The 20,604-nt window shown below is 50.7% G+C and overlaps 2 protein-coding genes across 3 annotated transcripts in view; one reads left to right on the top strand and one right to left on the bottom strand.

Moving 5' to 3' along the window:
- UNC5C (unc-5 netrin receptor C) overlaps positions 1-4,764 on the top strand; it is a 160,738-nt gene extending 155,974 nt beyond the window's left edge. For both annotated transcript variants that reach the window (XM_088529405.1, XM_088529401.1), the window contains 5 exons: positions 98-331; positions 2,899-3,048; positions 3,129-3,293; positions 4,320-4,498; positions 4,588-4,764. In XM_088529405.1, coding sequence (XP_088385531.1) covers positions 98-331; positions 2,899-3,048; positions 3,129-3,293; positions 4,320-4,498; positions 4,588-4,753 — 894 coding nt within the window. In that variant the 3' untranslated portion in view covers positions 4,754-4,764. The remainder of the gene's footprint in view (positions 1-97; positions 332-2,898; positions 3,049-3,128; positions 3,294-4,319; positions 4,499-4,587) is intronic.
- A 6,482-nt stretch (positions 4,765-11,246) lies between these two features.
- The window catches only part of BMPR1B (bone morphogenetic protein receptor type 1B), a 51,920-nt gene continuing 42,562 nt past the window's right edge, over positions 11,247-20,604 (bottom strand). Inside the window, exons 5-11 of the mRNA XM_088529508.1 lie at positions 20,285-20,381; positions 19,399-19,537; positions 15,537-15,729; positions 14,882-15,179; positions 12,602-12,777; positions 12,254-12,384; positions 11,247-11,397 (exon numbers count right to left, since the gene is read on the bottom strand). Of these exons, the coding sequence (XP_088385634.1) occupies positions 11,272-11,397; positions 12,254-12,384; positions 12,602-12,777; positions 14,882-15,179; positions 15,537-15,729; positions 19,399-19,537; positions 20,285-20,381 (1,160 nt within the window). The 3' untranslated portion in view covers positions 11,247-11,271. The remainder of the gene's footprint in view (positions 11,398-12,253; positions 12,385-12,601; positions 12,778-14,881; positions 15,180-15,536; positions 15,730-19,398; positions 19,538-20,284; positions 20,382-20,604) is intronic.

Genomic DNA, 20,604 nt, shown 5'->3' with positions numbered 1-20,604 from the left:
CTGTCCCCAAGGGGGCCGAGGCCAGGCCTAGGCTGAGCAGAAGAGCGAGGCCCGTGGCGGGGGCCAGCAGCCTTCATTTGGTCCCTTTCTCCCCTAGGACGTGGTGGTGGTCGGGGAGGAGAACTTCACCACGCCGTGCTACATCCAGCTGGACCCGGAGGCGTGCCACGTCGTGACGGAGACGCTGGGCACGTACGCCCTGGTGGGCCAGTCGGTGAGCAAGGCGGCCGCCAAGCGGCTCAAGCTGGCGCTCTTCGGGCCGCTGTCCTGCTCCTCGCTGGAGTACAGCATCCGCGTCTACTGCCTCGACGACACGCAGGACGCCCTCAAGGTAGGGGCCCCCCTCCTGCCCTGCCCTTGCTTCAGGCGCCAGGGAGGAGCCCTGGAGTCTCTGTTCCCCAGCTAACTCTTCCCACTAGGAGAGCTCGACAGCGAGCCAGCGTTTCACAGTTCAACCCAGAACGGGCCTCCACTATGATTTGCACATAAGGGTGCCACACACGTTAAACTATTTTCTGCCCGTCCCCCCCCTTTTTTTTTTTCTTTTGTTTACCTGTATCATATCCTAGATCCTAAGATTTTTGCATTATTAAAAGGCCATAAGGTAGCCCAGCTTCATTCGTTATTCATGTATTTTTAATGCTAAGTGCCAGCTCCCCAGAGATGGGGAAACATATAAATGCCTCTTGGTAAATAGTTGATAATGATAAAAGAAGCTTCTGGGTTGTTAATCACTGCCTGCTTTCATATTGCTTTATTGCACCTCTTCGTGTGCAGGGTGTGTTTTTTTTTTTTTTTTTGGTGCTGGAAATTTGCAACTAAAATCAACCAAAGCTGTTGCTTTCTATAACTGTGCACCTTAGTCTCACTGTATAATTCAGCTGTGCTCCACACATACATGCGTGCACAGCGTCTAGATAAATAAATAGACAAACATACTCACTATTTCTCTTTCTAAATGTGTATTTATACAGATGGTATCTATAATAGATGCACTCATAAAATATGTAACTCCAACTGTACATGCAGGAATTAAGAGTTTTTTTTTCTTTACTCATAATCAGTGCAACTTCCCGAAGGCATCTTTGCAGCAAAGAGAGTTCCAGGCCTGACTCGGAGCAGAGTCATCCTCATGCTGAACACAGCTTTCTTTTATCCCCTTTATTTGGGAACTATTCAGACACGAGCCCACACACACTGGACGGGAGATGTTTGTGGGTTTTGGAGCAGGGGCTTTCAGCATTGTAAATGGCACGAAACATGTTCAGCACAAACACTTTGTGGCACAAAGCCCGTGCGCTGTCTTTGTCACCGAGTACCGGGAACTCTCTGACTGAATAGGAGGAGCACAGTGAAGTGCGAGAGTTGCAGTGAGTATCATGTTCAGGCTGCTTTTTCCTGTGCAGCGCGTGGGGGCTTGCCTGTGTCAAGGCACTGATGCTATCGGGGTTTCAGGAACCATTATTTTCCCTCCTCCAGTTTTCCTCTTTGAAAATTGGAAAGGGCCCTTTGTGCTGACAGAGTAGCAACACTTCAAAATTCACAACAACTTTATGCCTCTGCTCTTGAGTGCCCGCGTTGCATAATGCAATTTTCCGTGGTTCCTCAAGGCCCGAGGTAATAATAAGTGACTGCGAGTGGCCTTGAACGGGGAGTTAATGCAGTCAGAGTGGGGGAATCAAATTAGACCTTACTCAAGAGTTGCTGGCTTGTTTCTAATAGACCGCGGGGAACGTGGAGGTGAGGCCAGTCCCGCTTGGGGCAGCGGCATGAGGGAGCAGTGCGAGGGCTGAGGGACCACGAGAAGCAGCAGCCAATGCCCTGGGGGAGACACAGGCTCGAGGGAGGAGTTCAAAGCACCACGCTGGGGACTTTATCCGCGGCTGGAGCCTAAGGGAGCGCATAGTTTGTTTCACTCTGGCACCGCTCCGGCACGCGGAGCCCTCAGCCCCACGGAGCTGGGGGTCACATGTCACCTTGGGGAAGGGCGAGGGTGGCAGCGATCACCACCTCCAGCCTCTTCTTTGCTTTTTGTCCCTTGCATGCCCAGCCTAGTCTGTTGTAAAAAGAGATTCGTGCTGTAATAATAACTATAAACCCCGCTGCTTCAGTCCTGCCTGGTTAGCCACATATACATTTATATATAGATGTACCTCACACTCTTGCAGGGTGTTTCTCCCCGCAACCTGCTTAGTGCTGTAAAACAGCTGTTTCCCCCCCCAAAATACATATATTTATCCTCACTGCAGTGGCTGTGTTTGTTATTTTCTTCTTAGCCACTTATCGTCTGGTCTCCTCTCTTGCAGAGAAGAGTGGCACTGTGCAGTAAAGCCCATTTCTTGCTCGTGCCCTGTTGGTGAGGAGACTGAATGCTCCTCCAGTGTCTCCTGTGAGTGCCCAGAGGGGCCTGCAGTGAATGAGGCAGTTATGGGAAGAGGGGTCTCGAATTTGGACCCCCAAGGCAGGCAGAAGGATGTGGGGCAGCCCGTGCACGAGCCCCCTGCACCAAGGGACCCCCCCCCACCTGCAATTAGCTCCTGCGGTGCCACGATGTTCCTCCAGCCATTCCAGGAGCTAATTTGGACATAATGAAGATCTATAGTAATCAGATAATTGCTATCGATTGCTTTTTAGACGGCTTGACGAGGTAATTAGGGGTACTGGGAAGATGCTGGAACTGATTCATTGGCACAACTTTAATCTAAAGGGTTTCCTAATTATGTTTCTTTTCTCCTAATGGCTGATAAACAAACACGGTTTCAGCTCCAGGATGCGTCAGGGCCGGGCTCACCTGGGCTCTGTGCTTGGCCACAGCGCGTTCGCGGGCGTCTCGAGGCTCACGCGGGCGCTCGTCGCGGCCCACGCGCTCACGGTGCCCGTGTGCTTGCTGCCCTGCAGGAGGTGCTGCAGCTGGAGCGGCAGATGGGCGGGCAGCTCCTGGAGGAGCCCAAGGCCTTGCACTTCAAGGGGAGCACCCACAACCTCCGCTTGTCCATCCACGACGTCGCCCACTCGCTCTGGAAGAGCAAGCTGCTGGCCAAGTACCAGGTAAGCAGCACTGCCTGCTCACACCGGGGCCCGCGCCTGCTTGGAAGCCTCGCTTGATCTTTCTGCTTCTGCTCCTGCAGGAGATTCCCTTCTACCACATCTGGAGCGGCTGTCAGCGGAACCTCCACTGCACCTTCACGCTGGAGAGGTTCAGCCTGAGCACCCTGGAGCTCGTGTGCAAGCTCTGCGTGCGGCAGGTCGAAGGCGAGGGGCAGATCTTTCAGCTCAACTGCTCCGTGGCCGAGGTAGGCAGCGCTGCTGCACGTTCCCTCCGGGCACCTGCCCAACTTCTTTGGGAAGGACAGGGAGGCGACAGGAGGCAGCGCCTGGCGCTGTAGGGCCCCGGCGGTGCATGCCATTACCCAGAACATCTGCTCGGCTGTTGGGTGGAAAGTTGTATATCCAGCTGGGGAAAACACAACATTAAAGACAGATGGTAAGACAAGTATCATAAACAATTATTGGAATAAGTGCTGCATTGAGGTAATCGCTAATTTAACCTAAGGAAGAGAAAGAACTGAGAGTAACTTTAATGCAATGCAAGCGCACACTATAATTATCTTCAGCTGCTCGTGTGTAATAGGAACTGATAATAGATTCAGAGGGAATGGGATAATATTCCTGCCTTGTGCTGCGATCCCATCCAGCAGGGATGACTATAGGGAGGGAATAACACTGCCCTTGGCGAGGCTGTGTGTGTGGGGAGGTGTGTGGGGGCACAGGGGCCTGGAGTTGTTGTTGTCAGTATCTCCCCTGGAGGCTTGTGGTGGCAGCTTAGACCAAGCGCTGCCCAGTTTTGAGTCAGTTTGGGGCTTTTTTTGTAGGGCCTTCCTAGTTTTACACAAAGCAGCTTACAGAGGAGCAAACCAGTTGGGATTTAATGAGGAGCATTTTGCACTAGCTCTTCTGCTCACTTGGTGCTGTGATCCGGCAGAGGCCACAATCTGCTGCCCCATCCCCAGCAGTGCTGCACAAAACAGCTCAGCACTCAGCTCTCCGTGCGTGTGGATCCTGCCTCCAGCCTTGCGAGACTTGGTTTCCCCCCAGCAGAGCCAGTTCAGCTCTGGCAGTAGTAGCAATTTGCTCAACCGTACCAAGTGCCTGATCTTCCTTTATTTCAAGTAATTAATAGAATTCTGCTGGGCTCGGGGCTTCCCAGCTGGGGCAATCTTCACCCTATAAATGTTTCTCACCTGACTGTACACAACATAAATGCACTGAGTGAGTGAGTGATGGCCCTGCGGTGTTTCCCCCTTCCCTCCCCTCGCCAGGAGCCCAGCGGCGTTGAGTACCCGCTGCGGGACGGGCCGGGCGCCGTCACGACGCTCGCGGGCCCCGGCGCCTTCAGCATCCCGCTGCCCATCCGCCAGAAGCTCTGCAGCAGCCTCGACGCCCCGCAGACCCGCGGCCACGACTGGAGGATGCTGGCCCACAAGCTCAAGCTGGACAGGTGAGCGCGGCCGCCGCTGCACTCGTGCGAATTGGCCCAAGTTGTGTGACACAACAAACCCAACCCGCTCTCCCGTTGGCTTCTTGCAGGTATCTGAATTATTTTGCCACCAAGTCAAGCCCCACTGGGGTGATCCTGGACCTGTGGGAAGCCCAGAATTTCCCCGATGGCAACCTGAGCATGCTGGCAGCAGTCCTGGAAGAAATGGGAAGACACGAGACCGTCGTTTCTCTGGCAGCAGAAGGGAGCTACTGACGCGGCCGCGGCGAGGCCGGGCAGGCGCACGGCTGTGCCCCGTCACCCCCTGCTGAGAGGCAGCCCTGGGGCTGCACGAGCGGCACCACGGAGAGGCGGGCGAGCTAACAAGACACCCACAGCCCCGACCGGCGCACGCGGTCTCCTTGTACGGTGTTATCACAGGATCTGAAGGAAACCATGCAAAGTTGTACCTTGAAAATATAAACCCGCCTACCGTTCCTCTCGGCTCGGCTGTACGCTGCTTGGTACAGGATTTTACAGTTTCCTAGGAAACGCTTTTTATTGCTATCCAGATATATGGATAAACTTTCTTAACAATCCCAGTTTCTATGGACGTTGTTTACATCAAATTCAGGACAGGGGTAAGGAGACTGTCCGTGGCTCTCTATATTTTTTGCTCAAAGCCATTCCAGACAGAGCTCTGGACAGCGGGTCATGGCTGGTTCAGAGTCTTGGTTTCAGCCTCTGGCTCCGCTTCTGCACATCGAGCATCTCACAACGACCCTCCTGCCATTGCTCTGTCTCCTAGACCTACTTGTAAAACAGAAGGGCGCAGAGTGGCAGAGGCCCTGGAAAGCAGGTACCCAGCGTGCGGGGCAGGAGCGAGCGCCGCCTCCCCGAGCAGGGAGGCCCATGTGGAAAACAGCTCCGGCACGGTGGGAAATGCAGGATGGAGGCTCCTCCGCCACGCACGGCCCAACACCCTTGCCATCCCTTGGGGATGTGGCGGGCTGGATATGCAGTTCTGAGTGGGTAGGGGAAAAAAGAAAGCCAGAAAAAGAGAGATTGTCCTCTGATAAGTATTTACTAATTAGTATCTAGTGCAAGGATTATAATGATTGCTATTATTATTGTTGTTGCCACTCTTACTTTGTGTCTGATGTTGTCAGCAGCGGGGCGGCTCATTCCCGTTCCCGACGGGATTCCCGCCCGGCGCCGTCCTGGCCGAGCCCCGGGCACGGCGGCCCCGGCGCAGCGCGGACACCCCTGGCTCCCGGCGGCGCCGCGGGCTCCGGCCGCGCCGCGGCCCTGTGCGCACACCGGGGCGGCCTGGGGACGGGGCGGCGGCGCGCGAGGGCCGGCGTTTTTCCGGTAGTCCCCGCAGAGGTGGCTGATGTGCTGCTCCGTGGAGAGGCTGGCTCTTGCACCGCACCGAAGGCAGTCGTTTTCCAGGAGTTTTCATTCCCGTTTTGCACCGGGTTTAGAGGCATCCCCTGGTTTTGGCTCTTGCGTTGCCCACACAGGTATTTGCCCACCACTTTCTTCCTGAGACTGGAGCTGTTTTGTTTCTTTTGCGTTTTTGTTCAGTTTTGCTTTTTTTTTTGTATTTTTATTACAAAGGCGGCTTGCAAGCCCGTACCTTTAAAGGTAACTTTGAAAATGTCAGCGTTCAAAACGAAGGGAAAACTTCATCTGACCTTTTTCCCACTTGCCATTTCCACGGGCGTGGGGTGTTTTCCCCCTCGTGCTCAGCTCCCTGGCCCCGCTGCAGGGTTCGTTAGAGGCCGGGCGGCGCAGGCAGAGCGCCCCGGCCGGCCCTCATGGCAGCAGCCAGCCGGGGAGGGCAGCTCAGAGCGCGCTGCCCGTCACGGCCGCAGCGCAGTGCAGCGCGCGCCGGTCCTGCCTCTCGGCCCTGTGTTGGGGCTCCCCGGTCAGCCCCAGGGCGCGTGGGGAGCTGCTGAGACACACGAGCCTTTTGACACGCCGCTATCCTGTTTTTTTTTTAACCTTAGGGCGCTGAGACAGAGGTTGGCCAGCGCTCTGCAGCCCCTTTTCCCCAAAGCCTCTTCAGGATGAGTAACTTTTCTCAAGACTCTCTGGTTCCAGGACAGAAAAAGGCTGTTTCCCTCCTTGGGAAAGGGCTGCCAAGGCCTGGCGGGAGCCGCTGCGGTGGCCACGGCCTCCCTCGGCACGGGCGCAGTGCGAGCGGCGACCAGGTTTGCTCCCAGTCCTGTTCTGTAGGTGGTAGAAGGCGAGCAGGCCCCTTCCCCGGCGACTGCTGGTCCGTGCTGCCATCTCGTGGGGCAGCGCTCCGAAACCAGGGCCTGCCTTGAGGCCCGGGGAAAGCGCTCCTAGGAGAGGCTTTTCCGTGAGGCGGCGCTTGGCGACGGCAAGCAGTATCGGCAGGCAGACCCGCTCTGGAGAGCTGGGGTAACGCTTTGGGTCAGGTCAGCAAATTTATGGAAACAAAAAAAAAAAAAAAAAAGACTGCAGGCTACTTATCCTCCAGTTATTATTATTTTTTATAAAAACTTAACCTTTTAGTTGTCCACTTTTGGTTATGAGTCCCACTCCCTCCCACCATCTCTTCAGTACATGGTGATTGCTAGTGATATAAATAATATATATATATATTCTATAAATATATATGGCATATCCGCTGACATCCAGGAAAGCCCTTGTTCCCGTCTGGGGATCGCTGTGGGAGGCAGCCCCCTCACCTGGTTTTGTTCAGTTCTTTTGTGTTGTGTTCTTGCAGAGGTCAGTGCGTAGGGTAATTCCGCCCTTGGTTTCTGTTCAGTTTTCCGATCGCGGCTGATCCCCTGCGCCCTGCCAAGCAGTGCGGGACCCGAGCGAGCGCTTTCGGGGTGAATCTTGGAGGTTTTGAGGCAGTTAGTTAGGGTCTCTTAGGGCAGTTATCCGGGGAGACCGAGGCTTTTTTCCATATCCCTGGCAGAAATGCAGACACTCGTGAGACATGTTGGAGTCTGGGCTGCGGACTGAGCAGAACATGTCTGTCACTTGGGTTTCTCGCTATTTCTGTTGCTTACATATAGAATAAATGTATTTACATGCTGTAAGCCCGTCATTGTGGACAGTGTCCTAATGTCTTGTATTGCTACCTGCAATAGTTTATTTTCGGTTCTCCTTTTTTTCTTGTTTTTTGGGGCGGGGGGAGGCATGGGGAAGGGAGGGATGGGGACCGTTAGACCCTTGTATCTGTAGCCAAGTAGTTCCCACAGCACCAAGGTTAGTTTTAAACGAGGTGACACCCGTGAGGTTTTTGTCCGTCTCGTGTCCAGGGCACTCGTGTAACGTGTCTGAGCGAGGGCCTTTCGGCCTCCCTGCGAGGTCGGCTCGGCAGGAAGCGGCAGCGGGAGAACGGGCCTGGAGCCAGAACCGGACTGGGGTCCAGGCCGCAGAAAGGAGCCCGCGAGGTGGGTCCGGCTGGCGCCGCTCTCCTCGCTCGCCCACCCTTTCTGCCTGGTACTTGTCCCTGGAATCCCCTTACGTGGGAGCCCTTGGATCAGCTCTGCCTGCGTGACAGTAAAGCAAAAAAGACCACAAGGAAACACGAAGAACCCCCAGCCGCGACCGCGCGCGGGCCCTGCACGTCCGCGCGCCCCAGGCCAGATCCGCGGAGCAGAGCTTCGGCCTCCGGCGCTGTCCTGGGGAGCCGGTGCCACGTGGGCAGGAGCTGCCCCCGGGCTCCCACGCGCCCCGCTGCCCTCCCGCCCTGTCATCTATGCAACCCTTCTCCGGAGCCGCTGCCGGGCCGCGTTCCCCCCATCCCTCCCTCCCTCCCTCCCTCTCTTTGTAAATGCCTGCGTTTATGCTGTCGGCCTGACGACGTGTACAAAGTGTAAGAAAGAATTTTTAAACAGGTAATAAATTATATTTATAAGCAACTGGAAAAAAAAAAAGCAAAAAAAAAAAAAAAGCACCCCCACCCCGTGTTCCGTTGTCGTTGCGTTCCTGGAGCCTCGGGAGGAGCGAGGGGCTCTCGTGTCGGTGCTGAGCGCGCGGAGCTCGCGGGGGCGCCGGGGCTGCACGCGCGGTGCCAAGGGGGCGGCTGGGCCGGGGGGCCTTGCACGCGCGCGTGCACCCAGGCGGCTCGCGCACATTCACAGAATCTCCCCCAAAATGCCGGTGACGGCTCCATTAGCGCCAGCGTCCAGTCACTGCCGCTGTCCTCACTGCGTTGGGAAAGGGCTAATTTTTATTTATTTTTCCTTTTTTTAACGCCACTGGAAACTTATGCAACATCGTGCAGCTTTATTTGCCCTAAGGGAAAAGTCTTTAAAAGCTGTGTATAGGAATGAGGCACGGTCAAAATTAAACTGTGAAAGGAATCCCAAAAGCAGTTGTTCTCCGACACGTGAGGAATAAATGAAAAGCGAAAGTCATCTCTTTCATGGGGAGATGGAAACAATTTTATTTGGGGAATGTTAGAACAGCCATATACAATTTGAACAAATACAACATAACAGTTTGCTCCCCAATTTTTTTTTCTAATTACAGTATTTACAGGTTTTATAAGGCACTGGTTCTCAAAAAAGAACACAAATGAGTTTTCTTAGTCTTTACATTGTTCCTTAAAAAGAAATAGCTTTATTTGTGCTAGAGAAGGAACAGCAGTTGCTAATGGCATCTCTCTCTTTCCCTTTTTTCAAAAAAAATGTTCTCCCCTCTCTCTGAGCTGTGCCAGTGAGTCATTAAGTTAAACTTCCCTCAGTGTTGCCACATGTGAGAACTGCATTTCCAAGCCTGCTGGCACCGAAGCCGCGAGGATCCCGGCCCCGACACCCGCGTCACCAGGTACTGTGGAACTGCTGGAGCCCAGACCGGCACCGAGAGCCCAGGGGGCAAAACAACCCCCGGGGGCGGCGCGAGCGCCCGCACGCGCTGCAGCCGCAGCCTTGCGAGGGGCGGGCGCGGAGCAGGGGCTCAGCCCCACGTCCCCGCGCTGCAGATGTGCTCTGGCAAGCCGGATTTAGGCCCCTCGTCTGGCCGGAGAAGTTTGTTTCTAATCGTATCATTGCCTATAGTGAGAGGAGGTTCAAGGGCTCAATCTGGCCCTTTTAGGCTTAGAGGAGAAGGGCTGGAGACCAAGTTATGTAACTGCAGACCCTCTGTTTTCTTGGATACCTGTCTCCTCATATATATATATATATTTATTTCCCTACACAGCACTGTTGCAGTGATTTGTCATTTATGCATTTTCATAAATAAATATTACGTTTTTATTTAGTGCTTTATCATCCCTAATAGCTTACTCTTAAATCCACATACCAGAGTGATTCCAGACTCCCAAACGAATATATATATATATATATTCTTTCATATATATATACCACACACACGGGGAGGAACACTGAACATGACCTATCAGGCGGTACCATCTCGGATCCCGTCGTTTGGGAGCAGCAGCAGCCGGAGCGGCTCAGGGAGCAGCGCTCCCCACGCGCTCCCGGTGCCGGCGCTTTCCCCCTCTCACCACCGGCCATCACAGCCCCTGGGCATAGGGGACTGTTGGTTGGCAGAGATTTTTCTTTCCCTGTTGCTTGACCTTCTTGGGGTACTGCAAAAAAAGCCCTCTAATTAATGAGAGCCCTCTGATGCAACTTGAATTGCAGCGCTTGCCATCAGCACCAGCTCCTGCTGGGCTGCTTGAACCTCGCACATTTTTTTCTCTTGGAAGTAAAACAACAACTGCATTTTTTCCAACGGGGAATACCTTCAGGGAGCGCCCAAGCTGAACTCCAGTTATATTCACCTACCTGCCACAAATAAAACGGTTTTGTCCAAAAAAGAGGGGAGAAGAGCAGTGCATAAATGCCGAGGATAAACGCGGCCGGCCTGTTATTTCAATGCTGACGATCAGAGTGGCATTTGCAGCACCTTACATCAAAACTGGGCCCAGCACCTCCCAGAGCCACAGGCCGTGCAGCCCCCTCGCAGCTCGGCTCCCTCCAGGCAGCTCCCCCCGCTCCGCAGTGCATGGATGAGCACTCGGGAAAGGGCTGCAGGTTCGTTATCCCGGAGCCACAGCCGGGACACCTCCTAGCAGGGCAGGGAACAGCTACGGGAAGAAATAAACGTCAAATTAAAAGCGAGCTGAACAGAGCCGTGTTTGTCCTGTGTTTTCTGAGTGTCCTGAACGAAACAGGGGCTGCCCCGCGCGAGGCCGCCGACTGGGACTCGGCAGCCCGTGGCTCTGACAGCAGCAGCCCATGGGCCCTGGCTCCGCGGTGACCCCCGCAGACAGAGCGGGCTCCGCAGCGGGCGGCGCTCAACACGGCTCCTAGCAGAGCTCCTCTGGGCCTCACGGGCTACCTCTCTCCTCTGCTGCTCATGCTCGAGTGCAATAGTCTCTCTACAAACGGAAAAGTCCCTTGGCTTGCGTCTTTTTGGCGCAGTTTCTTCCCATTTTTAATGTAACAATATACATCTCTTTTAACTTCTAACCAAAACGTTTTATTTTCATAAAATTTAAAGCGGTATCTCCTTTTAGAACAATCCAAATAATAATAATAACAATAACAATAATAATAATAAAATAATAATAAGTGGCTTTCATGGAAAGCAACGCGCGTAACCTCAGAGCAGTTACTACAACTGCACGTCCCCGTGTAAAGGGGCAGCGGAGAGGCCTCCTCCCGGCGCTGTTCTTGCAAGGGCCGCTCTCCGGGGGGCTCCGCACGGCGGCGGCGCGGGGGGCGCTCGGCCCGGGGCGTGTGGAGCCTCTGGTGGCCGCGAGCGGCCGTGGCGGCAGCGCTTTGGCCGGGGCCGCGTCAGAGCTTGATGTCCTGCGACTCTGACATCTTGGCGAGTGTCTTCTTGACGCGCAGGGCGGTGAGGCGCGACGCGGGGCTGTGCGCCCAGCACTCCAGCATCAGCTTCCCCATCTGGCGCAGGCACTGCGGGGCGAAGGCCAGAGCGCGTCGCGGCGGGCAGCGCAGTGGGGGGACGCGCCGCCTCCCGCCGCCCCGGCCGATCCCGATCCCTCGCGAACGGAGCCCGCGAGGCAGGTGGCTGCGGCACCCCTGCCCCTCCTGTCCGCTGGCCGCTCGGCAAGGGCGCTTATTACCTGCCCTCTCCCAAATGCTCGCAGCAAATCGCACGGACACTACAGCCGAGGCTTTGCACAGAGCCTGGAAATGCGGTGGAATTCACCAGGTCCCAGGGAAAGGGCACAGCGGGAACACGCGGCTTTCCCGGCCTTGGGAAGGCCGTGCTTCTCACAGCAGTGGTTTTAGCCCGGAAGTCCCAGCTAGTCCCTTCTGATTAGTGGCAGGACAAGGTGAATGACACCTGGTTAAATCCCTCCCACTCTGGCTACTCCTGCAAGTCTTGAGTCTCCTGGGGAGGTTGTTTTATTTTTCCCTGGAATTCCCAAGTGGCCTACAGCTCATGGGATGGAAATCCTTTACCTAACTGCAGAATATTTATTTATCTGCACACCGCGATTCCCAAGCGGCAGCTGCCTCCTGCCCTTGCCAAAGCCATTATAACATTACACTGTACCAGTTAGCTTGACCAACGGCTTCTTCACAGCGCCACGACAGAAGTCGGCGAGTTTGCCTGTCGGGCACCCACCACTCACCGCCAATCCCCAAAGCCTGACTTTGCTGCATTAGAAACTCCCGGTTACGTGGGCTGGGTCCCGAGCCTCCCTCACCCTGCAAACATCCCGATCCTACACAGGAAAGCGTTTTCTTGCTCTTATCCCCTGTATCTTGCAGGCCTACAATACAGAGTTAGGGTGGTAGGTACCTCATCGCTGCTCCATCGGTTGGGGAAGGACGGGCGAAGGCGCTTGATGCAGACGATCTCCCGCATGTCCTCGTACGAGGGGTCGGTGGGCACGAGGTCGTGGTAGGGCAGCTGGTATTCCTCCACTATTCCTGGTGAAAAGGAACAGCAGCAGGTGCCTGTCATGCACGCAAGACAGGCCCCACCACCCTCTTCCCTCGCGCAAGAGGTTTCTCCACGTGTGTTTGGAGCAACAAAAGCGCTCGCTCAGGGGGCAGCAGGGACTGGAAACTGAGCTCCTCAGCTGCATTTGCTGACACAACTCAAAGCCGGGACATCGCTACCAGAGAGAGAGCGTCTGCGACTCACCTCCCGACACGCATCTCCTCGCTATCTCCCAGAGGATGAGCCCGAAGCTGTACATGTCGGCCATGATGTACGACTGGAAGTGGTTTCTGTTCAAGCTCTCGTCCAGCACCTCGGGGGGCATGTAGCGCTTCGTCCCGACACGCGTGTTGGGAGGAATGTCGACCTCGTTGGTGTCACTGGAAGACAAAAAAATGAAGTAACAAAATGCAGAAGAGGCACCAGGCATGCAATAAAGCAGCTCCAAAGGAAAGCAGCTTGGATGGGAGCACTGGCAGATTCAGCCCCCATCCAGGCTGGAGCGAGGTCCCAAGCAAGGCATGACTTTATTGAAGGGCTCCTGTAGGGAAAGGCTCCTTACCCTTCTGGAAAGGCCCGCTTGCCCCGGGCCATCCTGAGCATTCAAGAGCAAAACTGCACTGGAGATGAGGCTCCCCAGGGATGCTGCAACACTCAGGAGCTTTCATTACCATTAAGCTAAACTGCTGGTGACAACAATCAACTCTTCATTAAATGCTGCTTCCTTAACACACTCTGCCTCCTAATGCTTTAGTCTTAACAATTAATGGGGGACACTAAATAACTGGGGGCCATAATTTAACTCTACCAAACGAGACCTGCAAGGAGAAGGTGTTGGGCCAAGTTTGGGGCATGCCTTTTGGCCGGCCTCTCCCAGCCCTGCAACACCCCGGCGCAAAAACGCGCGGAGTTGAGTGTGGAGAAGCTCTAACTCAACGGGTCACGTCTCACACGTGGACCAGGGGAGGCAGGGCACAGCCAACAGGAGAAAATACCCCACTGCACACCAAACTGACCTGTTTTTTTTCTTACTAAATGAGATTCCACTAAACCTTAAATATTTTAAATGTGATAAAATAATCACACAAATAATCATACAGCTTCTTGTAAAATTCTGGTCACCTATCATTACAGAAATAGCCAAAAAGAAGAGTAAAACTTGTAAAAAGCAAGTAAAACAAGTCCTGCCACATCCCCAATCAGTAATACACATCTGCTGGTACATACATATATATGTATATATGCATGTATATGTGGATATACATATACACATGTATGTAGATATACATGTGTGCATGTTTATATATTTTCTATATTATTTATTTTTATATATTGCTATATGTATAATACATGCGTATATATTTACCATTAAAATATTTTTATATTTATGTGTGTGCATGTATTTATATTTGTAAGTACACACACATACACACACATATACATAGATATATACTGACGGCTCTTACGAGCAACACTTGGTAGTTTCTGGTTCTTCTCATTTCCTACCCAAGACGTGTATTAGTGTGTATTTGCCAGGCAAAGTATACCTGGAAAGGGCAAACTGCCTTCCCTGAAACTTTTACAGCAAAGGGCAGATTTCCAAGTTGTTTTTCTTCCCCAAAGTAAAATTATTTCGTCCTCATCTCCCAGAGGAAGGTCAGGTTCATAAAGGCAAAGCCTCACCAAGGCACCTGACTGAGGAGTGCGAAGAGCACATAAAACTGTCTTTACTTACACTCTGAATAATTTCAGTTCAAGATCCTGCACAGACCATTTTTTCCCTATACTTTAGGGAACCCATGCTTTCAAAGCTGACCTCTGAGACCAAAACCTTCACTTTATGTCCATGTTTCTGAACTCAGAAATACCACAGGATTTTGAACATACACCTCCAGCAGGAACAGGCCTGGGAACTCAAGCTCGTTTCAAAGAGAGCAAACAGCTGCCAGACAGCAATGACTTCTTTATGAACCCCAGGAGCGAGCAAGTTCTACTTCTCTGGTCCTTCTAAGTTGTTTAAACACACAACCATTTTTTAAAATCAAATTTAAAAGCCATTTCAAAAATCAAATCTGTACCTCAGCAATTTGATTTGTAGGAAATGAAACAAAACACAGCACAAGTGGGGTGCTTTTCAATAAATCCCGGTCTGCGGCATGTGCCAGTGATTAATACTATTCCGTATAACCTGTGAGTGAATTATGGAGAGATGAGACAGGCTTCACGGGCAGGCTTGGTGAGATGCTTCCCCCCTGCCAGCACTACGGCCCTTTGGCATGTGGCAATAGCACCCAGCCGGTGCAGAGGCGGCTGATGGAAACCAAAGTGGTTATGGCAAATACAACTAATGCTGTCAGCTACTGCAGACCTATTGCTTATACATACATGTCTTTGTATGTGTATATATGCATGTAGGTATACACACATACACATGCACTCAGTAAGCAACCAGTCTGCTTCCCTCGGGCCTGCTTGGCTACTCACCTAATGAATTTAACCGCCAAGCCCAGGTCTGCTATGCAGCAGGTCCCGTTCTTCTTGACCAGGATGTTCTTGCTCTTGAGGTCCCGGTGGGCGATGGCCGGCTTGCCCTGGGTGCTGAAGATCTCCGTGTGCAGGTGGCACAGGCCGCTCACCGAGGAGTAGGCCAGCTTCAGCATGGCCTTGGTGTCCAGCGTGGTGGACTTCAGGTAGTCGTAGAGCGAGCCGTTCTCGTGGTAGTCCGTGATGAGATACAGCTGGGTCCAAGAGCCCGTGCCTTTAATGTCCGCAGCAATGAAGCCTGCCCAAAGGAAACATCTTCCCATTAATGCTTCTCCTGACTCTCCAACGGACCGCCCGCCGCGGCGGTGGTTTTATTTTAGCCCTATATCCACTTGCTTTTATCTGCCCTCCATGCAGCCACGCCAGTGTTGCTGCATGAAACGTGCCCTTCTGCATGCAGAATTGGGAAGAGAAACCTCCAAAGCCAGGGGTCTTCAACTGCACAGGAATCCTTAAAACATCTTTCCTTTGAAAGGTGCTGTATGGGCTAATTCGGGCAGCAGAGTACACAGGAGAGGACATCGGAGCACAACAAATACCAAAAGAAGCTTAGGGAACCTGCAGCTATCTGGTAATTATCTTGAATTTCACTCACCGAGAATATTTTCATGCCTCATGAGGACGGTTTGGTAGATCTCTGTTTCTCTGAACCAGCTGGCCTCCTCAGTGGTAAAAAACACTTTCACAGCTACTTTTTCTCCGCGCCACTTTCCCATCCAGACTTCTCCATAGCGGCCTTTTCCAATCTGCTTCACCATCTGAATCTGCTTGGCTATGGTCCTCTGCACCTGCAAAACCCCAGGGCGTGCGGTGAGGCTCTGCCCGCAGACACCGTCCGCGCTCCCCTTGGCGCGTCCTGCTCCCCTTTCAGCGCGACGCCCCTGCTGAGCACGGATCTGTGCGACACGACGGCTCCCCTTTCCCACAGCAAAGGGTTTTAATCAAAAACCTTGTTTTTCTCTAAGATACGGAAAAGCAGCTTCAAACCGGAGCTTTCCAGTGACTTTATCAAAGTATTCGGGCAGCTGTGTGAGAAGCTCAACGTAATCTGCAGCGCTGTGGAGACACCCATCCCACGGCAGGATGGGGGCCACACGGAGAAGGCTGCATGAGCCGATGGGGATAAACTTGTGACCACAAAAGGTTTGGGCAAGCGCAGCCGAAGCCGCCCGGGCACGCGGCGGGACACGCGCTTCCAGAGGCGGCCGGAGGGGAAAATCCCCATGGGAGCTGCTACACAACCCCCCAGGGATCATGGCTCAACAGCACGCTCAGATGTCACCTCCTTCTGCTTCGGCCTTGCCAGTTCAACCCACAGGATTTTACAGGGTTTTCCAAGGGGGTGACTGGACAGACTCTAATACAGTTCCTTCTTTCTCTAGGAACTCCTAGGCTGGCCCAGGCTATGGGCAGAACCAGGATGAGTGCGAATTGGGGGTTTTGCCACCACGTGTGCACGACCCTCATGAACTTTCTTGCAGCGTGTTTGCGCTGCATCCCCGTGAAACTGTATTTGTTCCTTGTAATCACAAGTATTTTTGCAATTGTGGCTGACAAAAAGAGGTAACGAAAATCGGATGTTAAAAGCTCTGGCTTCCCTCGCTGTCTCACGGAGGTGCAGTGGAAACTCCCCATTTTCCCTGCCATCCCTAGCACGGGAAGCAGAGGCCAGCGACGCAGAGCAGGAGCGCCACAGCCCCACGGATGCATCAAGACATATTCAGATGAGATCCCTTATCATTTAGCTTGTAAATAAATTACTGGGTTTCATATCTAGAGGAGAATAACATTCAGTGACATTTATGTAAAACTATTTCAAAAGTCCAGCTTCTTTTTTGTTTGCTTCCATTTAAACAGGATCCCATTTTTTCAGCAATGTATTATGAGGCTTCCAAGATGGTGGCTTCAGTGCCATTATTTTTGATTAACATCAGTGAAAGCCAAGAGCAGAGATTAGCCTTAATTTCTAAAACTGATTTATTCTCCTTTATACTCTCATATAGTGATTGAACAATTGTTGTATTACATTGGAATTTTGCTTTAACATTTGCTAATGCAATTTTAGCATTGTTGCTTTCTATTTTGCCCATTTTAAAAATGCATCCTGAACAATAACGCGGTTATATCAAATAACTTAATTTGTGCAAATATATGTAATGGCATCATAAAGTACATGAAATTACAATACTTAATGATGAAAAGTTCCTTATTAAATTACATTAAGAAAATGAAAAACACATTTCTGTTATAGGTTTTCAGGCAGCAGAATACTATGTGAAGGGCCTTAACCTGGTTTCCTCTTGCCAGAATGGGTCAACCAATTTACTAAGAATATATATATATATTTATATATATAATTTTTTAAGGAATTTACCTCTTTTGGGGGGCTGATAAGCTGATTGCGTTTTTTAAACACAGTCCTTAATGAAAATTGTTGGACGAACTGATTTGATAAGCAAGCTGAGCGATGTCTCTGAGAGAGTTACTCAGAGTGAGTGTTTTTTGATTTCCTTCCAAATCCGTATTTTGCTGCTTGCGCTCTGTGAACAGCCAGGTAAAGTTTCACGGCCCTTTGCTTCCCCCTCTTGCCCCCTTACCAACTATGTCTACTTCTGCCAAAGTCTCTCTGCACTCTGTTTTTCAGCCAAATGCACTTGCTCAACATGGGGGAAATTCACACAAACGAGCCTTTTTGCACTGCAACATCTTTCTAAGAGAATCTGGGGGCTCCCACTGGGATGCACCCCACTAAAAAGCAAAATACTTTGCAGGAGGAACGAGAAAAACCCGTGAAAAGGTAGGATCTGTGTTCCACAACCAAGCCAAGCTGCTAGGCACCACAGAAACCACTTTCTCCTTTTCTGCCAGGGGTACAAACAGCTCGAGAAAAAAACCTACTTTCTGAGTGCCAAGGTATTGATAACATCGTGGTTGATGTTTGGGTTTTTTTTGGTGTAACATTTGCCCATTAGAATAAATGTGCTGCACAGTGGAAAGACATCACTGTTCATCATAAACAGACATTTTGTAATAAATTTGTGGCTTGCTTTCCTGAAGTAATAACATTGAATGTTTCGTTCCTGGAATAAGAAATAACAATGGTCAAAGCTCTTCCACAAGAAGAGCTAGGGCATTTTTTTTCTGGGCACTTTGCTCTACACTCCTTGCAGGCCTGGGCCATAGGTAGCAAACCATGCATTTCTGGTGGCTCTTGGTTTAGTAAATCAGAAGCTCTCATTAGGAAGGGTCCTCACTCCCAGGCAGGATCCCTCCCTTTCCATGGCCGCTGCAGGGACACTGTTATGGGAGACCACAGAGCTTTCCTAAAGCCTCTATTCCAACTGACAAAATCTCTCTCGACAAACATAAATGGCCAAGGATTCTCCATGCCCAGGCCTTGCCACCGAGCCCATTCTTCAGCTTGTCTCAGTGGCTATGGCTACTAGCTACTATCAGAAAACTTCATTTAAAAAAAAATAGCCAGCACTTAATTTAAATGTGAGCCTAATCACTTATTCCTCTAGAACTAGTTAAGCCAAATTTTATCTAGTTGCTCTTTTTTTTTGGCTTCATCTTAAGGAATTACAAAATTTCCTCCATTATTTCATCTTTAGCATGGAAAAAAAATAGTACCTAAATACTTGGAAAGTGGACAACATCTGCTTGTTGCCTAAGAATGCTACAAATAAGCAGGTTTGGTGGACAGAAGGCACATACAATCTCTGAAAAATGAAAATGAAATCAATTATTTTTCTTTCAGGGGCAATATTTTAAAGAGTCTGTTTTTTTCTTCACTGCTAAGAAGCGTTAACAACCCTCAAAAACTAAAACCCTGTTGAACAGTAGCGTTTCGTTACAGAATATAAAACTTCTGCATGTGAGCTCAGGGGTCTTGGAGTCGGTTCAGAAATAATGATAAACTGCACTCTGTTCCCAATGCCTTTAACCTCCGAGATTACCACTGTACAAGGGAAATAATTTGTTCTTGACTTCTGAATGCAAAGTGAAGCCCACACATAAAAAGGCTGCAGGTTTGATGAATTACAGTTCCTTTTCTATAAAGACTGCATGTCGGTGTTTGAAATGCTATTGTGTGTTGCACATAAAAAGCACGAAAATGGGACTGCAGGCCAGACGCTGTCCTTTACACTGGGGTAAAGCCCAGTGTGAGGTCTATTAATCTGAATTTATGCTATGATATCTGAGCTAGGCACTTACCCCATGTTATCTGAGCTAAGAACTGAGCGCTCAAGTAAAAAAGCCAAGCTTTTCTTGGCTTAGTCTATGTGAAATAGAAGTCCCCAGTTCTTAATTGTTTTTCAGCTTAAATATTTGCCATTTCTGGGGAGGAAAACCCTAAACAATCTGTATGTTCAAACGCAAGTCTCATTTTTTCCTCCTCCCGGGCCTCACCTCTGCCTTTTCAGCGCAGCATTCAAAGAACATTTGTCTCTTACCAGGAGAGGGAGCCCGGAGCCGCTGCCAGAGCTCTGCGACTGCTCGATGAGATCCTTCAGGGATTCTCCCGGCGGGATGTAGGTCTCGTCCTGCTCCAGCCCGATGCTGTACCGCGGCCGCGTCTCCTGCCTCTTGTACCTGCCGTTCAGGGCACAGGGGAGCTGCATTTAACAGACCTACTCGCAGGACGCGTTGGGCTGGCTAAGCAGTATGTTGAGTTTTGTATTCAGCAAACTGCTTTCAGCATCCAAATGGCTTGGTACTCTGGACCACAAAACTCAAAGATGGAGCAATCTGATGTACGTTTGCACAGCAAAAGGAGTGCATTTGTTTAGTTTTGTTCTGAGGAAGTAAAATATGCTTAAAACAAACAGTGTAAATACCCTGTTTTATCTCACTGCATGCAGTGGGTCTTTTATGAGCAAGAGGAGGTACAATAATGGAATCTGGGACTAATTAAAAATGTGAGGAATTAAATATACAGTATGTAGATTGTGACGACATTCTAGCCACACTTACTTACTCTTCTGCTCCCCCCTCTTTTGGGGGATTACTTCTTCACTGTGTGAAGATATTTGGAAGCCCCAGGTTTATTTGCCCTATAAAAACTTCACCTTGTGACATTTTTCAGCTTCAGTAAAGAAAAATCTCTGCTTCTGCCTGAAAGGCTTTTTAGGACACCAGGCAAAAGACACTGTATGAAATATACCACACAGGTATACTTAAGACCAACATGAATAAAATATGCATTTGTTTCCCAAAACAAAACTACAGCTTTGTTTTTAATTCTTTTTTTTCGTTTAACTTCCACCTTAAATTTTTAAAAGTCTGATGTCCATAAGAAAGATGAATATTAGGAAGAATGTTTGCCATCTCTTCATTTACCTGAAATAGCAGAATATGATGATAAGCACCAGAAGAATACTGCAAACGGTCACTGAGATCAGCAACGCCTTATGGTGAATATTTCCTTCAGCAAAGTCTGGAATTTAAAATAAAAAAATAAAAACAGAGGAAAAAAAGTTGGAAAATGTGGGCAGGGCATAGCATCATACAGATAGACATGACTTAAAAAGTGCACTAAGCAAGCATTTTTTTTTCCTACTAAAATACTGTACAAGACATCCCTGGTTTAAAAAGCCATTTTTTGGAGCTTCAGTGGCCAGGGCAAAACTGGCAACATTCAAGGGCCTATTTGCTTGTGC

This window comes from Tinamus guttatus, unplaced genomic scaffold (genome assembly GCF_059628265.1).
Source record: "Tinamus guttatus ecotype Peru unplaced genomic scaffold, ASM5962826v1 Tinamus_guttatus_pri_ptg000028l, whole genome shotgun sequence".
Taxonomy (NCBI): Eukaryota; Metazoa; Chordata; class Aves; order Tinamiformes; family Tinamidae; genus Tinamus; species Tinamus guttatus.
Note: the sequence above shows the minus strand (reverse complement) of the source record. Positions and strands in the feature narration are given on the sequence as shown.